The 19,472-nt window shown below is 41.8% G+C and overlaps 3 protein-coding genes across 3 annotated transcripts; 2 read left to right on the top strand and 1 right to left on the bottom strand.

Moving 5' to 3' along the window:
• Positions 1-18: 18 nt before the first annotated feature.
• Positions 19-1,807, top strand: LOC113026654 (succinate receptor 1-like). The gene is made up of 2 exons (XM_026175677.2): positions 19-222; positions 469-1,807. Exons 1-2 carry the CDS (start codon positions 19-21, stop codon positions 1,519-1,521), a joined length of 1,257 nt encoding a protein of 418 aa, XP_026031462.2. The 3' UTR covers positions 1,522-1,807.
• A 321-nt stretch (positions 1,808-2,128) lies between these two features.
• Positions 2,129-12,284, top strand: slc17a6a (solute carrier family 17 member 6a). Its single transcript, XM_026175647.2, has 12 exons — positions 2,129-2,725; positions 4,128-4,383; positions 4,786-4,904; positions 5,803-5,917; positions 6,905-6,992; positions 7,189-7,275; positions 7,768-7,910; positions 7,999-8,148; positions 9,621-9,753; positions 9,840-9,950; positions 10,049-10,176; positions 10,525-12,284. Exons 1-12 carry the CDS (start codon positions 2,640-2,642, stop codon positions 10,852-10,854), a joined length of 1,746 nt encoding a protein of 581 aa, XP_026031432.1. The 5' UTR covers positions 2,129-2,639; the 3' UTR covers positions 10,855-12,284.
• Positions 12,285-17,500: 5,216 nt separating this feature from the next.
• On the bottom strand, positions 17,501-19,375 carry fancf (FA complementation group F). Its single transcript, XM_026175692.1, has 2 exons — positions 19,298-19,375; positions 17,501-19,045 (listed from the first exon to the last, which is right to left on the bottom strand). The coding sequence occupies exon 2, from the start codon at positions 18,991-18,993 to the stop codon at positions 17,962-17,964; it is 1,032 nt and encodes a 343-aa protein (XP_026031477.1). The 5' UTR covers positions 18,994-19,045; positions 19,298-19,375; the 3' UTR covers positions 17,501-17,961.
• Positions 19,376-19,472: the final 97 nt, after the last annotated feature.

Below are 19,472 nucleotides of genomic sequence, written 5' to 3'. Positions count from 1 at the left end.
TTTGACACGTTTGGACCGATGCTGCCGACCAGCAGCTCTTGTGCCGAGGACATCAAAGTTGCTTTTCACAGAACAGATGGCCGGAGAGAGAGCACTGATAACTATTCAGTGTTTGCTCACACTGGTGGGTGTGTTTTACACCAAAATATGTTGGCAGGGTTGTTTCACTTGGCACTGTGCAGATCCTACAGTAACAAAGACATGGGGAACAGTCCGGTTCAGGTAGGTTGTAAAGACTCAATGTGATTTTAAATGTGTATCAATTAAAGATGAAACTGTGAATCAACTGAAATATTTTTCAGCTCTGTGATTAGGGCTTATATGACTATCATGTTGTTCGATGAGGATGAATACTTCTAGTGTAGCCTAGATTCTGTATATGAGCCCAGTAAACAAATCGGATTGATAGTTTAGATGATGATGTATTTAAATGCCAATGAGCTGGACACTGTGCTTGTGGTCATCCAGACTCCAGAGGAAGACCTTTGTGATCTGGACACCCATCATGGTTTAACTGTGGTCGAGCTCTACATTATGCCCGCCTCCTTCCTGACTGTGCTTATCCTCGGGCTTCCCCTCAACCTGCTCTCCCTGTGGGTTTTCACCGTGCGGCTGCAGCGATGGACCCGCAGCACGGTGTTCCTCTTCAACCTGACCTTAGCCGACACCTCCTGGCTCCTGGCCTTGCCTTTCCTCATCCATTACCATCTGAACCACATGTACTGGAACCAGGGGCTGCCGCTCTGCATTGCTGTGAGGATGTTTTACCACAACTACTTCTACCTCAGCATCTTCTTCGTCACCTGCATCAGTGTGGACCGATACCTGGCCATCGTACACCCACTGCGCTCTCTAGTGCTGCTCGATCGGCGGAAGGCCTGTCTGCTGTGCGCGGCCGTGTGGACGGCCACGCTGCTCCTAAGCATACCTGTTGCCCGGATGACTCTGATCCAGACTTGCCCCGGAAGCAACCGCACCGTGTGCACCCTGTACGTACTGCTACGTGAAACAGGGGAGAGCCTCCCTTATTCCCTCATATGCTCCATTATCGGCTTCCTCTTCCCGCTGCTCGCCATCTGCTACTGCGGCCTGCGCAGCATCAGAGAGCTTCGCCGTCGACCTCTCCACCCCGATCACCTCAACAAGAAACTGCGGCTCATGCGGCTGCTGGGCGCAGTGCTAGTCATATTTTCGTCGTTTTACCTGCCCTATCACCTGAGCCGCAACGCTGCCGTCGTGATAAGGGCGATCTACCCCGACAGCCCCGCCTCCTGGCGACCCGCAGACACGGCCTTCGTCCTGGAGATGTGTATTTGCGGCCTCATTACCTGCGTTAACCCCTTGTTCAGCTGCCTTACAGGACGCCAGTTTAGGAATGAGTTTTACGGCACGATTGCTGCCATGTTTCCACGTTGTCCACGCATGCAGGCAACATCTAAAGGGACCCAGATGAACCTTAGGAAAAGGCAGGAGGTGTCCAGTGTTGCACCTGTGCGCGCACTGCCTGCACCTAGACCTTAATGAGGAATTTGATTAAATGTTTTTCTTTTTTTGTGTAAATGTGTCAGAGATCACAAACCGCTGTGAGCCCTCCCCTCCCCTCCCTTTCTTAAGTGGCAATATCGGATACATACACTGCAAAGAACAATGGTTTCTGGTCTCCTTTATCTTGTCTGTTATCTGTGAAGGTTGCTCTGCTTCTTACACAACACTGCCTCTGCGTGGTTGACTGCGTGCTGTACTTTCTTCTGGTTCTGCGTGCGTGAATAGCAAATCTTTTAAATAAACAAATGAATTCAAATACAAATAGTGAGCTGATATCTTTGTTGGATTTTAGCAAAAGCAAGGCTTTCAGCATGTTTTGTTTTGTTTTTCACAAACTATCTCAGCCTCAGATTTAAGCCGACGAAGACCAGCCCAGTGCTCGAGAGCTTGCCCTTTTATAAGTTGTCTGGAATCATCTTGAAACTATCTTCTCCTGAATTAGAAAATAGGGAAGGGTGGGGAACGATTATGCAGTTGACAGCCGTAGCTGTTAACAGATCTGAAGTTGTAATTGAATTAGAGGAGACGAGCGGTGGGAGCGGAGGGAGGAGGGGCATTGCGCGGAGCTGCTGACAGGTAGATGAGCTGTGCGCTGTCCGCGGTGCTGAAACCTCCTCCAGCTGCACCCACACCGGAGATTCCCCCACCTCAGGTTAGACCTGAGCTCCGATCATCTCCGCCGGCTCAAGCTCTCCACAATCCCACCTCAGTTTCTCAAATAATAGAACAATAAAAAAGGAGGAGAAAAAAAATCCAAGTTGTGATCTTCGGTGGTGCCTTTTTCTTATCGCGGGCTGGATCTTAAGATGGCACTGCACGGATTAACATTGCGCAAGGCAAAAGCGGACTTATTTGACTGCTGTTTTGTGACTGTGAAAGCAACCCTTTCAGACTGAACGCCTCTCTCGTCTTTCTCCATTTTTTTTCTGGCGCATCTATTTTATTTTTTAGTTTGTTTCTACTGGACACATGCTTTTCGCTGAAGAGAAATAGGCGCCTTATTTCTGGATTAATATCTTAACAATATGCTTTTTAATGCTGCACTTATATTTGTTATAGTATTGTAGAAATTGTTTTCAGAAGATAATTTGGATATGGAGCCAGGAAAGGAGAAAGCTCTCCCCACCAGTAAAGAGGGGATGAAACAAATGGCAGGAAAGGCCCTCGGGGCTCTGTACAGGTAAGAAATTGTACATCTCTTTTAATCGCAGAATTAGTTTTGGAAGGATCAATTAAAATAGAAAATACGTCCAAATGATTAGATGACACAGACAAAGAAAACGTGCACTGGCTTTGAATGTGCTTATTACTGAATTACAATTATTACTTTTTTTTTTTTTTTTTAAAGAAAAAAGGTAAATCTCATCTTTATGAGGTGAATCACGAACAGGGTGCTGAGAGCAGAGTCGTGTGGCCCGAATATTTAAGGATCAGATATTTCCCTGGAGGACGGTCCCCCTCCACCAGCAGCTGTGGGTGTTTTTTAATAATTAATGAAACAGAACGAGTCGTGACACAAGGTCGGAGGATATCTATTACCTCACGTATTCATCTGTATTACTTCAAGATAGATGAACTTCATATCAACTGACTTCCTATATTCTTTAACGGCCACGAAGAGCTGCATGAAACGTGGCTCGGGTGAAACTGATGGCTGACTACAAAGGAAACAGCACCCGTTTAGATTTGGAGCAGGGAAGCAGGATGTGGTGGAATAGAAGCGAATTATTATTTATTTATTTTTTCTTTTTAATTCTCATTGGGAATGCACATAAATTATATTATGGCAGCAAAAACAAATCTTCGACAAGTATTCCAAAAGAAATACGAAGGTTTTAATCTGGGTCTGTATATGTTTGGAACTCTTTTGAGCCTTATTCGTTTATTTGCTGAACCAGAAATGATTTTTAGAAGCTGTAGCACAGAAAAAAAAACGTGACTCAAATCTGTTTGATTTAAGCTGTAGCTAGGCCAGTCATTTCACCGGATGAGGCCTTCGCATGTCAGGGTTTTTAAATCCACCTTAAATTTCGGTGAAAATTCCCGAATTGGAGCCAAAGCGAAATCCCTACACCGGATTTATGGCAGCTAATTAAATATTTAATAAAAAACATATATAGGGCGAAATTTAACTGCAAACAGCGCTGATGCAGATGATACTGCAATGCGGTATGAAGGTCATCTTTTTCTCCTCGATTCCATTCATCCTTTCCTTTCAACAAGTCAAGAAAAAATTATAACAGGATATTTCCCCCCTCATGAAGAGTGTGCAGGCGTTTGGAGGCCTGTGTCAGATTAAAGAATAAATTAGAGCCACTGACAGGGCCTGGAGTTGAAATGAAATTCTCATTCATAAACGCGAAGAAGCAGTGTTGGGTATTTCCAGGGGAATTATTTCTGCTGATCTGGCTTAAAAATCCATTAAAAAAAAAAAAATATATATATATATTTTTTTTTTTTTAAAAATACTGTTTTCTTTCTTTAAACACAGTATCTGGCTGGTACTTTGTTATCATCCCTTCACGCCGGCTTTGAACATATGAATCACCTAAAAAAATGAGTATTATATAATCGAAATGCAGGAGACTCGAAAAGCGGCAGCAAACAGGTGAAGCGATCGAGCTGACGGAGGATGGGAGACCGCGAGCGGACGAGGAGCGGAAGACGCCCCTGTGTGACTGCACGTGCTTCGGGCTGCCGCGCAGATACATCATCGCTATGCTGAGCGGGCTCGGCTTCTGCATCTCCTTCGGTATCCGGTGTAACTTGGGTGTGGCCATCGTCAGCATGGTCAATAACAGCACAATCCACCAAAACGGGAAGATAATCATCAAAGAGGTGCCTGTAAACCCCGCCTCTTCATTCACCATGAACCCCATCCTGCACCCCACCCTACCCCACCCTCTTATGTGTGATAGGTGGTGAGATAGAACTGAGTCTGTTGTCCCTTTCAAGTGCCTTTCATGTGTTAAACAGAGTAATTAGCAAAATGAGTATAGTTTGCGCTTTTTTGTTGTAAATTTATTGGAAATTGTGATTTTTAAAAAAAATCATTTTAGATAATCACAGAGGTCAATTTCACTGCGAAGCATTACATTTTATATACACCTTTCTGCAAATATTTCTCTCCTGTAACACTTACCACTTAGGGAAAAAAACGAAAAAGTGATCTCACTGCGATACACACTACAGCGAATTAAAAGAGACGTAATTTTGTTTTTATTTTTATGTGCCTGAAAGAAAGCGAAATTCAACTGGGACCCGGAGACTGTGGGGATGATTCACGGTTCCTTCTTCTGGGGCTACATAGTTACTCAGATTCCAGGAGGGTACATCTCCTCCAGGCTGGCTGCAAACAGGTAAAACTATACACATTTTTTGAGTTAGGTCTTTGAGGAGATTATATTTAGGAAATATCGGTTTCCTACTGATTTCCCATTGTATCTACGAACAAAAAATGTATAATTTAGTGTGCAGACTTGTTGGCAAACCAGTAGGTTTGGAGAAACCTGCAGATAAACTGGGGATTTGGCTGATGCCCGCCAGGCGTGCCTCCTCATGTTAATGAGCTCCCACGGGACCACCGTGTCTAATCCTTTATGTTCAGAGGCATGGCAACCACACCGGCCAAAGCCCTGTGTGCGAAGTGCTTCTAAGCAAAGATTGTAGCGTGATTTCAACCACCGCGTCCCACTTCTATACCTTATTATTTCATTAGCAGCTGACTGGAAATATAGATAAATATACAAAACGATCATTCTTTAAAAAAAAAAAACGGTTAAACTATCGATCAATATTAGAGCGCAGTGTAGACAGATACTGCAGAAAGAAGGAGATGCAAGGAAAAATAAAGTGCGCTAAGCTCGCAGCATGGGTCCTTATTACATTAACATTACAGGATTGTTAAAACTGAATCTAAATGAATCTTTGAAGAGCTTCATCATACCAAGTCAGCTGAGCCCTCTGACGCCTTCTGCTGCAAACACCTCCTGTCCTCACTCCCCTGGAAACCGAATAACAGCCTGTTGTGTGCGCGCTTTTGTGTGTGGCACCCAATTAGGACTGGTTTGTCTTGATTATGAGTGTTTATTCTTCCACTATATTATAAAAATTTAAAATATAGGATTCAGTCTACTGTTTACTGATATTTGCAGTTGATCAAAAAGATGCAGACCCCACTTTTCTTTTCCTTGAGCCACATACAGATTTCATTTTGATACAAATTTGACAAATAATCTTGTAATGCTGTTTATCCAGAGTTTTTGGTGCTGCCATCGTGCTGACATCTACCCTGAACATGTTCATTCCCTCTGCCGCCCGGGTCCACTACGGATGTGTCATCTTTGTGAGGATATTACAAGGGTTGGTGGAGGTACTGATGCACAATTTGGTTTTGACCTTTAAAACACTCAAGGATGATGCCTCATTATCAAACCAGGAGCTGAGTTTGACCCCTTCCTAATGAAATTGTCCTGACATTCTGTTTTCAGCCAGGTTTTACAGCAATCTTCTGTTTCTATTCAAGCCTGCTGCTCTCTATTTGGATTTCTGCTGAAAAAAAAGGAAGCTCTATTCATTATACTGTACACATATTAGTACACAATCGTCAAACAAAGTAAAACCCTGAATAGCAGGGCTTATGTGTACTGGCTTGCCTGGCTTAGAGAGCTCCATGTTCACATAGAAACACAATGAACAAAAGAGATAAAAACCACTTGATGCGGGCGGCTCCCGCAGCTCAAGAAGGGGAATGATTTCAGAGGGAGAGACGCTATTATTAGTTTGAAGGTCATCTTCTTTTGTTGTTTTGTTTAGCTCCAAACTGTAGTTTCAGTTGCTGCTCATGACCATTCAGAGAGGGAGCTGCCTGCGTTCAGCGCCATGGCTTATTACTACAAATTAAACATTAGCATTTCAGGGTGTCTCCCACTGCAAGCCTCAGCAATTTGTGTCTATCAATAGTTGATTGTATGCCACTTAGTGTGTAATGAAGATTTAATGGGAACAATCCAGGGCTTCTTTTTTTTTTTTTTCATGAAGTGGGCAGTCAGCTTGAATTTGCACTGACTCACACCTAAGCCATTAGTCTCTATTAGAAAGATCAGCTACAATGCATGTCAGTTTGTTTGTTATTAACTGCAATTTGACTTGTAAGTCTCTGGCAAAAAAGAAGAGACGGCGTCAATCAAGCAGAATATATTTTCATTAATTGTGAAAACAGCTACAGTTTTGATGAAATTAGCAAATTAAGCATGTTGTGCTTTTACGCTGTCAAAACAAGTATGTTAAAGCTGGTGGGAAACAATCGCTGTCTGATCTTACTGTTGCTGTAATGTTGTGTTTTTCATTCACCATACAGGGAGTGACTTACCCGGCCTGCCACGGGATCTGGAGTAAATGGGCTCCGCCGCTGGAAAGAAGTCGTCTGGCAACCATCTCGTTTTGTGGTACAAAACAGACACACAAAAGCAAGATTGGCTCGTCATTATCATGCATCATCACGTTACTTTATACACTTGAGTGCAGGTTTAGGGTTACATACCACTGTGCCTAAAAGGTGTGCAAACAAGAAGTGAACACCTTTGTAACTAAATACAAACACAGATCGCTTTCTGCTCAGTCATGACAATTTGTCCTCTTCAGGATCATACGCCGGCGCAGTGATCGCCATGCCTCTGGCTGGGATCCTGGTCCAGTATACTGGATGGTCCTCTGTCTTCTATGTGTATGGTAAGTACTGCTTTATCTGACTGACTTCACCTTAAAAGGACACTCTGTTCCATGTAAAGGTAGAAATAATGTAACAGTTGGGTTTTTTCTTAGCCATAAATGCCATACAGTTCAATTCTGTGCATTTTTCTTGTGCTGCTACAGTCTCATGTGGGCTTATTAGATAAAGTTAGCAAAGTCTACAAAGTCAATGTTATATAACTGACACCGGTGAGTCAGTTCACTGCCTCTCCCATGTCTGTCTATGCATGCAACTATCTAACTAATATATACTCTCTAAACTTCTGAAATAAGCCCAAGCATTATTATGACTAACCCATTAAATCAGATAGTATATATGTTTGTTTTCCATTATTTTGTACAGAATTAACCAAACTTCAGACTTTTGTATTCTGATTTTGACAGCAGCTAAATCTCCGCTTGAATTTTACGTTCTGTGGATCTGTATCATCTGAAGTTTTTTTTAATGACTGATGTGTTTGATTTGTTCAGGATCCTTTGGGATATTTTGGTACATGTTCTGGATTTTGGTGTCCTATGAAAGCCCGGCAGAACATCCAACAATCACCGAGGAGGAGCGCCGTTACATCGAGGAGAGCATTGGCGAAAGTGCCCAGCTCATGGGTGCGATGGAGGTGGGTGCTCAGTCTGTATCTTCTGATTTCTGATGCCACACCAAACACTGCTCAGGCTGATTTAGCATTTGTCACGTTGCTTCAACAGAAATTCAAGACTCCCTGGAGGAAATTCTTCTCTTCTATGCCTGTCTATGCAATCATTGTGGCCAACTTCTGCAGAAGCTGGACCTTTTATCTGCTTCTCATCAGTCAGCCTGCATACTTTGAAGAAGTTTTTGGCTTTGAGATCAGCAAGGTGAGTAAATTTATGCTTCATAAAGTCTATTATTAGGCCTAAAATGTCTCATCTGATCTCACCATCAAATTTCCGAAAAAAAAGATGCTATAATTGCTTCTAAAAAAGGCATAACAGGTCCATTTTGTTGTTATGCCAGCCATCTAATGTCATGTATTTATTCTTAAAGACTAAATGTTTTCATTTTCTAGCTGAACAAAGGTATCCCAACTCCGGAAACCAAAAAGAGGGTTCACCATGCAGCCACTGCAGTGACCCTATGCCTCACCAGTGGGGCTCAACCCATGATTTCAGAACCACAGGGATAAACATACCAAACTGGCCATAACTGAAATTTATTCGAGTAACATAACTGGATGAAAATATTAAAACAGTGTGACAATAATAAAGATTTTGTTTATACTTAGAAACCTACAGAGAATTTTTGGCTTCCTTTAGCTTTTCACCCACAAAGCTGTGGGTGAAAAGCTTAAAATTTCACCCACAGCTTTTACTATTTTAGTTCACTCTCATTATAGTTTTCACTCACAGATGGGCAAAGGTGTTTAAAGCAGCCATAAAGTACTTAAAACATATTATACCCTACTTGGCACATCAACCTCTTTGATTAGATTTCAGCCGCTAACGACTCCCTTTGGCAGCTAAGTAAATAATAACTCAGTTTAAAAGAAAGTTTGGGTCTAAATGGTATAAATGTAATTAAAGCCATGCGGTTTTATTCATATAGCATCAAATCACAACAAAAGTTGCCTCAAGGTGCAACATTTGTTCCTGGTTTCTTTTAAGTACTATTGCATTTTAGATTGTATTAATAATTGTCACCCCAGGGTTAAATTAGCTGGAATGGTAGACCCACGTGTATAATTGTACGTTTAGCTGCTAATACAATGCAGCAGGCTAAACGATATCATCTTAAAAAGTAATATATGAAGAAAGTTTGTTTCTGTTGAACCATTATTATATTTGCTCAACCTCAATGGAAATAATTTCCTAATTTTAAATGTATAACCATGGATTAAAAAAAAAAAGAACAATATAAAACAAAAGATATTTTGTTTTATATTTAAAAAAGAACATATATAAAAATTAAACAATAATTCTGAAGTTTAATGGATATTTACATTTGCAATTTTGGGACAACTTGCTTTAGAAAATGCTGTGATTTGTTGTTTTTACCTGTCCTCATGTGTCATACATGTAAAAAGAAAGCAGCCAGTCTCAAATTACCCCAGTCCTCTGAGCTCCAGCGAGAGTGTAAAGCATCACTCAGGCTGCTCTGACAGATGCAATTCAGGCTGAGGATGAGTTTCTGATATTAATGTGGTGAATTATTGCTGACATGTGATAGAGGAGCCAAGAGGTTACAGCAGAGGCTGAGATTTGCTCTGAGACTGAGAGAATCCCCTTCTTGTTGTGACAGCTGCTCTGCTGCTGTTGGAGCTGCTTCAGAAAAGTATTTGATGCTTTCCCAGGTTGGAATCGTGTCAGCTCTCCCTCACTTGGTCATGACCATCATCGTGCCTTTAGGAGGTCAGCTAGCAGACTACCTGCGAACCCACAACATCATGTCCACCACTACGGTCCGCAAAATCATGAACTGTGGAGGTGAGGTCTTAATCGTGAGATTTTTGTCAGTTCTTTGAAGTACTCCTCATCAGTTCATGACTTAACTCTTTTCCTGCTGTTTTCAGGCTTTGGCATGGAGGCTACTCTTTTACTAGTGGTTGGGTATTCCCACAGTAAGGGGGTGGCCATCTCTTTCTTAGTTCTGGCGGTGGGATTTAGCGGTTTTGCAATATCAGGTGAGTCCTAAAACAACGATGTATTGTTCATATTTGATCCCACCTCAATGTGAATCAGCAGCAGACTCAGGAAGTCTCCTTGTTTCGTTTGGTTGCAGGTTTCAACGTGAACCATCTAGACATCGCCCCTCGCTATGCCAGCATCCTCATGGGCATTTCCAATGGCGTGGGAACACTGTCAGGGATGGTCTGCCCTCTTATAGTGGGAGCAATGACAAAAAACAAGGTGAGTCGTAATCAGGCAACAACAAACATATTTTTGTTTGAGTTTTTAAAGCCCACAGCCATCTCCTGATCCTAGTCTACTGTTTAATAGTGTAATCATTTAAACCTGGATCACAGAGCTTTCCTTACTGTAGCAAACCCTCTCATTATGCCCAAAATATGACCAATCCCCTCTGTGCCTGATCCTTACCCTCATATTTTTATTTACTTAAATGCAAACCACTGGTGCAGTTGTGGCGTATTTGTTCTGCCTAATCTGAGCAAGTTAGAAGAGCACATCTGTTCTATGATATAACCTAAAACTTTACAAAGGGACTCAGCCTGGCTCCAACCTTTGTCCATTTCCCAGACTCGTGAAGAGTGGCAGTATGTCTTCCTCATTGCTTCTCTCGTGCATTACGGAGGCGTGATATTTTACGGGCTCTTCGCATCGGGGGAGAAACAGCCATGGGCTGACCCTGAAGAAACCAGCGAAGAGAAGTGCGGTTTTATAGATGAGGACGAGCTGGCAGAGGAGACGGGCGACATCACCCAGGGATACGGTGCGATGGGAGGTCCGGCTAAAAGCTACGGGGCCACGGGGCAGCTGAACGGAGGCTGGGTGCAGGACTGGGATAAAACGGAGGAATACGTACAGGAGCCAGCGGGAAAGATGTACACCCAACGCGGCTACTCTTAAACCAGACAGTTGTGGTGAGTCTGCCCACGAAAACAGACTCATCATCACCAGTTGCACAAGCATTATATTAGATGTTTAAATCCATTCTGTATGTTAAAGTAAAAGAAGATTCAAAAGCCACTGTAAAGAAGTAGTTGCAATGCAGAACAATTCTCATTAGAGCCTCATGTTTCTCATCACATGTACCTACAGTAGGGCTTCACTATACAGACAGCAGTCGTACTATTTAGGACCCAAAGCTCATCAATCTACTTGAACAAGACAAGCCAGACGAAACTGCAGTCGACCATCATGTAGGGTCTTTCTCTGAAATACTACTCTGATTGCACTGAAACTATGAAAGTATTCTAAAAACAAGATTCTGTTTCTCAAATATGTTTTATGTACTGTATATACCTGCATACTGTTTCTGTGAGACTATTGTGAATTTTGGGTCGTTGATCTGTGTGAACATTAATATAAAAGGCCATATTTTTCATGGACAGTACCTCTTCAGGGAGACGTCTGCTTGCAAAAAAGGTCTTCTTCTTCTCGAGTGAGGCCTGTAACACAATATAAGACAAAAATAGCGTGAGTGAAGTTGAACCGTAGAGTTTTAGTGTGTGTTTGTTGCATGACTTTTGCTCAGATCAATGTTTCAGACGCGGCCGCCTCACAGCCACCGATAGTCCTCATTCAGCCTACTTCTTTGTTCTTAGATTCAAGCGTCTCCCGCCATTATAAATAATAAGAGGAATTTTCGTAATCAGGTTCCGGTCGTGACGTGAGACAAATCAAAAAAGTTGTGAAGGCAACTGCTGCTCAGAAAACATTGACTATTGATGTTTGGTGTGCACTGCAATAAATTCTGTGTACCAGCTGCCACCCATTACATTCTGTTTTGTAACGTGACACTGGCTTGCTGTATCTTAACTGTAATTGTTTTTGGAGTCATGTGATGATCAACATTAAGGTGTGTGTTTTAACAAATTACAATTAGTGTCTGGAGATCCCCAGCTTTAGTGCTCATGAAGCAGGAGGAATGCACTGCTGTGTATGAACAACCACGTTTTGTGAGCCCCTGGTGTCCCTTGGTTATTGTCATTGTCACCAAAAAGTACTTTATTGACACATTGATATCGTCGCATATGAGTGGACCACATGGATTAATAGATGGCTCTTCCACCTGACTTTATTTGCTGTTTAAACACTTTGATTCATTTTGCTGTATGAAAAATCTGCAAGGATGTTTAAAATATATGAATATTTAAGAATGTTTATGATGACCAAAAGATGCTATTACGGCTTTGTGCCTAAAGATTATGTAAACAGATAAATGTGATTTTATGGCTTCTAATATTGTGTTTAATGAAGAGGTATGTTGATGTCAAAAGGTGTTATAAAAAAATACTCATATCATTTTATAAAAAAAAAAAAAAAGTAATCAAAAAGGTAATTTTTTGTCATTTTTATCTCGTGTGTAAATGGGATGATACATTAGTCCTCATTGACGGGAGACAGACTGCCAAATCGGTTAACCACCAATTCTCCAATCACTGCCAAGCATCTCCTGTTCTCTCCAAGTTTCTCATTAGTAAATCAATGGCACAGGTCTCTGGGGTCTAGGGGAGAGCACTGGACCCTGTAGCCTGGAAATTGGTAAGAGGCAAGAGATACAGCATTACTAAACTGTTTCATCCATGCACACCACCACCATTTAACATCTTTGCAGAGACTTCTGATTTTAATAAGCTGATGTGGAGTCAGGTTGGGTCTGTTTCAGAGGAAAAAAGATCAGGAAAAAACAAAAAAAGGAAAGGAAAGGTGATGACATTTTAATGTTTGTAATGTGCGGTCTCAGACACACCCATTTCCTTCTCTGCACATTTGAGCTCAACACTGTTCTCTGTAGCACATTAAGGTATTGACCCAGCTCCTTCATTATGTCCAATCACAAGACGAATCAATATTGTTTAGCTCTAGAATTCATTAGCATTTTAAGATAAAAAATGCTCCTGTTTAAAAGATTTAAACAGCACTGATGATTCGCCTTAGTAGTTATTAATGCATTTTTGTTAGAATAAAAAAACATATATATACAGAGCAATAGTAGTCGTAGTCACTGTTTGCAGCTTTAAGGTTGAAAAATATTTATATTGTTGTCATAAAATTTACCTGATAAAACTCAATAAAATAAGTAGCTCTGGTAGGGAAAATTAAAGCATAAAAACATAAAGGAATAAAAATGTACAATGACATTAGAACAAGTGACATATTGATATCTATGGAGATAATCTGTGTAGAGTTGCTGAAAAAAATGCAGATTAGAACAATCAACTCGTACTAAGAAAAATGCTCTAAAGATCAACTTTTTAAAAATATAAACACTGACTCATCTTCTCTTTCTCTTAAGATAAACTGAACAGTAACAGATTTTTTTCTTTTAACTGTTTGCTAAGTAAAGCAAGCAATCTTGATAACTGTGGTAAATAATTCATGTACGTCTCCAGCTTATTGGTGTATAAGACTATGAAAAGCACAAAATAAAAGGAATGACTGACTCCATCATCAGAAGTCTGATCATGGCAGTGTATGAATTTCCATTGTCCTGTTACTGCAGCACAAGGTGAAAATGTCCTGGGAAAACCTCTGTAGCCTCGTGCACGTGAAACCTTTGGAGCGCTCCTCTTACCCGAAGGGAATGTTCGAAAGGCGTGACGTCTGAAGGGTTGTGTCAAGCACTGGTTTCCTGCCCGTGATGGACATTCAGAGTACAGTAGCCTTTCACCGCCTTAATTGATGGTTGGATCACAGGAAGCAGCTTCATGTCTAAATCATCCCAACTGTCAGGAGGGGGAGCAATTACAATAAATCTCAGTTTCTCCCCTGATTATTCACCCAGCCGAGGAGGGAAACCATTAACCCTCACGCCTGCTTGGCGCACGTTAATTTGACAGAAAACACAATTGTGTCACCACTCACGTGGAACATGTTTTCTCATGCCTAACCAGCCGGAGTCGTCATGGCTGTTACACCAGTGACGTGCCCGTTAGGATGCACAGTAATTGGGCAAAAAGCTTCTGTCAGCATTTCTTTCACAGGTGGAAAGTCTGTCAGCCTTCACCTGCCTGCATCACTGACTCTTTATATTTCTGCAGCATCTCCGGCTCGGTCACTGTGATGTTCGTCTGGTTGTGTAATCCGGAGGGTGAGTGGAGGGGGATTGAGTAGTTGTCAGTCTGTGGGGCAGGTGCACTTTGGCTCCTGGGGGACTGTAATGGGATGAGGCCCAGCCACAATGAGTGTTTGATGACGGGGTTGCACGCCTCCTGTGGGACTCTCCCTGCATGCAATTATCCTCCTGCTCCATCCTCCCGTCTAGTCTGCAGCTCAGACAATTTCTTTTTCCACACTGCATTCTCAATATTTTTTTAGTCCTAACGTATAATTCACATTCCTCATACCCCAAAACATCAGGTATTAATTAAGGCCTAAATTTCAAGGCAGGATTGGAGTAATTACTGTTTTACAACACCCCCCGACATGACAATACACATCCCCGGGGCAAGTGGTTTTTCCACACACCTCCTTCCTCTCTCTTGTTAATTGCTTTATTAATGGAGATCTTGCTGGCTCAAATTGGATTTGCACAAAATAACATGTTATATATCACTACTTTGCACCCACTACAAACCATATGTAATTTGAACATACACACACACAAAAAAAAAAGACTGGTGTGTTTCCACCATGACTCCTAAACGTTTAGATATTATATTAAAAAAACGATTTTAAATGAAACCCTCTGCAAAACGGCTTTACAACGGTGTGCTATCATCTCTGCTGTACTTTCCAGTTGTATCCATTAGCATTACATTTGATAGCATTTGCTCTAATGAGTCAGAGAAACGGGGATGCAAAGGTGAGAATTTTCCAGGATGAGAGGAGTAGACAGAGACTGCTACATTTAATTTATCTTTTGTTTTTCACCTTCCACGGAAGTGCAGTCACATTTGAAGCAATCCATCACAGGTCCATCCACTTCCCTACCCCCCACCCCTCCATATCGGATTACACTGACAGCTTCATACACGCTGATATAGTATCAGAAGCAGACAAAGGAAGATAAGATCCAATACGATACTTGTCGTGTTTTGACAAAGCACCGTCAGCTCTGGAAGAAATCGTAATAAGAGAGTGGAAGAATTTGCAGGTGATGAGACAAAATATTTTGCAGGGTTTATTTTCACTTTGCTTTTCTGCACACAATTTTTCTTTATTTATATAATCCATCATGCCGCTCAAAGAAATAAATTTGTTGCCACTATCTTTGTTCAACCTTCAGAGATGTTTAGTTTAAGATGTTATGATGATAATCAAACCCATTTAAACAGCGTGCCTGCTGACGGTGGTCGCTGATCGTCGTCATCCTCTGAGTGGGACACAGGTGTGCGGAGGGGTTTCTCCTGCCTCTGTGATCCATCGCTGAAAACACAAAAGGGGCCAGACTGGAGCGGCTTAGGCACGTGCCGAGGGAGGGCTCTACCCTCCTGCGCCCACCCCCTCAGAGGACTCCCTATTTACACCACCAGATGGTGGCTGGATCTGAGTTTTAATGAATGTTATCCTTCATGACCCTCCAGGAGCTGCAGGACAGCAGTCGCTCTCAGCACGTCTCACTGCAGTTTGTTACCCCCACGCTGCTGGAGAACAAACGTGACGCTGGACGGATGGAATGTAAAATAAGGAAGGATAAGACAATCATCCAACTCTTTGCTTAGAGCATGTTCTTTATAACAGACAGAACTGATACACATGTATGAAATTATAAGTTTTCTCATTTGTCCTTTTGAATTAATAAAGCGCATGACACATTTAAATTAAATAAGCTGGATGTAAGCGGCTGACTTCGACTCTCAGTCTGTTCTAATAAAGGCTTATAGCTTGCTGCAAACAGCTGGAGGTCAAATATAAAATAAGCAATTCAGAAGATAGATGGATAGGTGGATGTTTAATAGCTAAATAGTGTTACAGACTGCCAAAAGAAGCAGTTTCTTCTTAGTGGTTTCCAGACATGTGGGTATGATTTAGACTGTTATAAATAACGGGTAAAACATGGTTTTATTAAATATTAGATTGGCATAGGCATAGTACTAAAAATGCTGCTTTTCTTGTAGGCTTATTGGAGTCAGATGGTAACACATCTGAATCATCACCATGGCAGCTCTCTCACCCTGCCAGTAACGTGTAAGGCTGTGAATCAGAGTGAGAACCACAAAGTCTACACAAGAAAATAACTGTGGGTGGAAGCACCCGATGGCTACATGCTAAAAGAGTAGAGGTGGATAATTCTCGTTAGTTTGTGGAATGGTGCTCTGAAACTGCATTTTTGTAGATTTTGTAAATTAAACACACTCCCAACAAATTCATAATTATTTTTGCATGCATTTATAACACAAGAGCAGGTTAGATCTCTGCAGTCGTTGCTGGTTGGCATATGTTCTTCACTGGCTGGAAATAAACTGGTTGTGTATGCGCTGCCCTTTACTCAGTGACCCTCGTCCGTCTCTACGAGAATTGCTTTCACGGTGTGTTAAATGAGCCGTGGCTGTGTTGGTGTTTCCCTCCGCACGGTGGCCCGGGCTCTAATTCGCTGACAGGGTTACGTCACACACCAGCCATTGTGCAGAGTTTGATTGAAGACGCCTGATCTGACTAATTGATCCCTCGCTGCACAAGCGCTCAGACACATGGGCAAGGTCTGAGATGTGTAAATTGGCAGTCAGGTCACATGACTGGAATTAAGCCAATCCAAATGTATAGGTTTAGATCAAGCACTGCTGGAGGCTTTTACTGACAGATGGTGTGAAAAAAAGTGAAAATCATTTGAGGTGTGTAGAGTTAGGAAAGGGTACGTGGTTGCACAGCGCTTTTGCTGGCTTTGCTTATTGCTATTTCCTTATAGCCCCGAGCTTATTATCAAACCCATCTCTCTCCACAGATCTGCATAATGTGGAATTAAACTTTAATTTCTTTTTAGGTCCTCATAAATCAGCCGCTGCAGAATAATTTTAAACAACGCAGCTCCTAATGGCTTGGTATTAGGATCAAATTTATGAGGCTGAATGAAACCTTGAGCTTCCAAAGACCCATGGCATCTGTTTACTGTCTCACAAGTACGTTCAGTTTAAGTGAGTCGGATCGTGTGCTGACACGGTTTACAAAGCAGCACAAAAGCTATAATGTGTCCAAACAAGTAAGTTCAACAGTTCAACAAACAGCCAACTGGACTGACTAATATATATATATATATATATATATATATATATATATATATATATATATATATATATATATATATATATATATATATATATATATACACACACATACACACACACACACACACTAAAAACAATAAATCCAGAGATAGAGATTAACTCCTGAAGCATCAAGAGCAGGATCTCATTTGCCATTGTTCTTGTATCATATGCCCCACCCTGTTCTTCGTCCTGCCTCTTTTTCCACTTTTCTAGATTAAAATCTCATATAATAAGCAATCTGGCCAATTTCACCAACAGTGAAGTCATCACAAATATTCTAATTATCACAATATATCATTAAAAACATGTTTACATTTCAACAAGAATTACTATATTGCAACAAATTTTCAGTCTGAGAGGAGCCACCACAGTGACCATTTTTATTATATCTTTCTACTGCATCTGTAATTAGCAGTTATGTGTTTGTCTAGATACATGAACTGAGGAAAAGTGCAACATGAGTCAAATATTGTACTGAAACACATTTCTGTAAACAAAGGTGGAAAACATTCAAGAAGAACCTAAAACTTTTTGCTCTGCTAGAACAATTCTTCTCATCACCAGCCTAAATTCTCGCCATGTTAAATATTTCATAAACCCACAGTCATGCTCACACTTTGGTAAAATTAAACAAAACTGACAGAAATATCATTACAATTGTTAGAACAACGTGACCATTAAGAAAAAAAAACTGATGTCAGCTGTTTAATATGCTTTTTCTGATACCGAAAAATATAGACAATATCAAGATATAAACAGGAATTTGGCCACAATTTGATCATCTTTCAAGCTCCAAGACCATCAGTCACATGTTTAAAGCTGACAGCAGGTCTCCCCACACACTCAGCCCTGTGACATCAAAGTCTCCATCAGAAATCTTCAAAGCATTTAGTTCTTTTTCTACATCCCCCCTCAGAGACGGACTGGCATCGAATAAAGCCAGAAAGAGCTCAGTAAGTTTCTTGAAGGACACTCCGGGACCCGTGCTGGTTAGAACCCATTCGCCGTCACTTAAGCTGTATTCCATTTCCGAGGCCCACTTTTTCAGTACATTACAAGATGCATCTCTGAGTTTCTGATGTTCTTTTGCCAGGTCTTTCAAAAGTGTAGGAGACAGTAGAGAACACATGTACTGCAGCAGGCTGTGTTTCTTTTGCAACCAGTCTAAGAGAAAATCATGTGCAGCAGTTTGTGCAGTACAGCTTTTGGATGTCAGCAGAGCTGCAGCGATGACTAGACAGAATTGTTGCAATGCCCCTTCGCATCCCTGGAGAACAGAGCCTAAAAATTGCTCTGCCCTGCAGGTTTCACTGCCTTGGTTCAGCAGAGCCTCCAGCCTCTCCATCAGCATCTCCCCCTGCACCTCAGCATCAGCACCAAGGGCTGACATATCAGCTAGGGGGCTCAGGACCTTATAAACTGATTTGCATTGAACTATGTGACTGCAGAGACCTGTGACGTCCTCATAGTCTCCGTGCATCGTCTTGACAGGACGCGTTGTGTCAAAGAGGATCTTCATGAGAGAACTAGGAAGTTCTGGGTTGTTCAACAACCTGACGAGCAACAAGTGCTGGCACCGGGGGAGGTCCGAGAAGGAGACTTCGGTGTATCCGGGGATGGTATCTCGCAGAGTTTGGTTTGTGAGCTGCAGCTGTTTCTCCATGATCCTCCTAATAGCGGCGTTATTATGGAACCTGGAGAAGACGTGCTCGCAGTACCGGGCCCAGTGAAACGCCCTGGACAGAGTTTGTTTATCCCAGTGATTCACCGCATCGCTCTGCGCCGCCACCGCCAGCATCTCCACCGTGCTAGCTAAGTTTTTCAGCACCGCCTCCATGTGGCGCTCTCAGCATTCAGAGTTCAGCCTTCAGTCCGGCTTCGGAAACCCACTGAGGAGAAAGGTTACAGCCTGAACCTGAATCATCTGAATTTCGCTATGCTGCTGAAAAACTGCTATAGCATTTGAGATGTAGCGGTTTAGCTACATGTTAGCTAAGATGTCAACATACTAGCATGGCAAAACAAGACTTCCGGTGCCGCACTTCAATAAATAATTCCTCTTGAGTAACGTGGGTTTCAATAACAGCTGACGTTACAATAAAAATGAATATGACAGCACGGAGAAAGTTGAAGAAACTCACATATCTGTTGCCGGTTTCTACTGCTTGATTTTCCGGTTGAATATACCGCTCGTTAGTGCGCAAGTGTGCCAATATAATTTCATCCCCTTCAAAATAAAAGCACATCAAGTGATCTTAGCGCCACAAAATGAGTTAATGAGTTCGGTACACACAAACTCGGAATTTTTGTGCTTAC

Source organism: Astatotilapia calliptera, chromosome 7, assembly GCF_964374335.1.
Source record: "Astatotilapia calliptera chromosome 7, fAstCal68.1, whole genome shotgun sequence".
Lineage (NCBI taxonomy): Eukaryota > Metazoa > Chordata > Actinopteri > Cichliformes > Cichlidae > Astatotilapia > Astatotilapia calliptera.
The sequence above is the reverse complement of the archived record's forward strand: the minus strand, read 5'-3'. Positions and strand labels throughout refer to the sequence as shown.

Coding starts and splice junctions, on each gene's coding strand:
- LOC113026654 (XM_026175677.2), top strand. CDS start 19: ATGCTGCCGACCAGCAGCTCTTGTGCCGAGGACATCAAAGTTGCTTTT. Junction 223..468: donor TGGGGAACAGTCCGGTTCAG/GTAGGTTGTAAA, acceptor GTGGTCATCCAG/ACTCCAGAGGAAGACCTTTG.
- slc17a6a (XM_026175647.2), top strand. CDS start 2,640: ATGGAGCCAGGAAAGGAGAAAGCTCTCCCCACCAGTAAAGAGGGGATG. Junction 2,726..4,127: donor GCCCTCGGGGCTCTGTACAG/GTAAGAAATTGT, acceptor ATCGAAATGCAG/GAGACTCGAAAAGCGGCAGC. Junction 4,384..4,785: donor GGAAGATAATCATCAAAGAG/GTGCCTGTAAAC, acceptor TGTGCCTGAAAG/AAAGCGAAATTCAACTGGGA.
- fancf (XM_026175692.1), bottom strand. CDS start 18,993: ATGGAGGCGGTGCTGAAAAACTTAGCTAGCACGGTGGAGATGCTGGCG.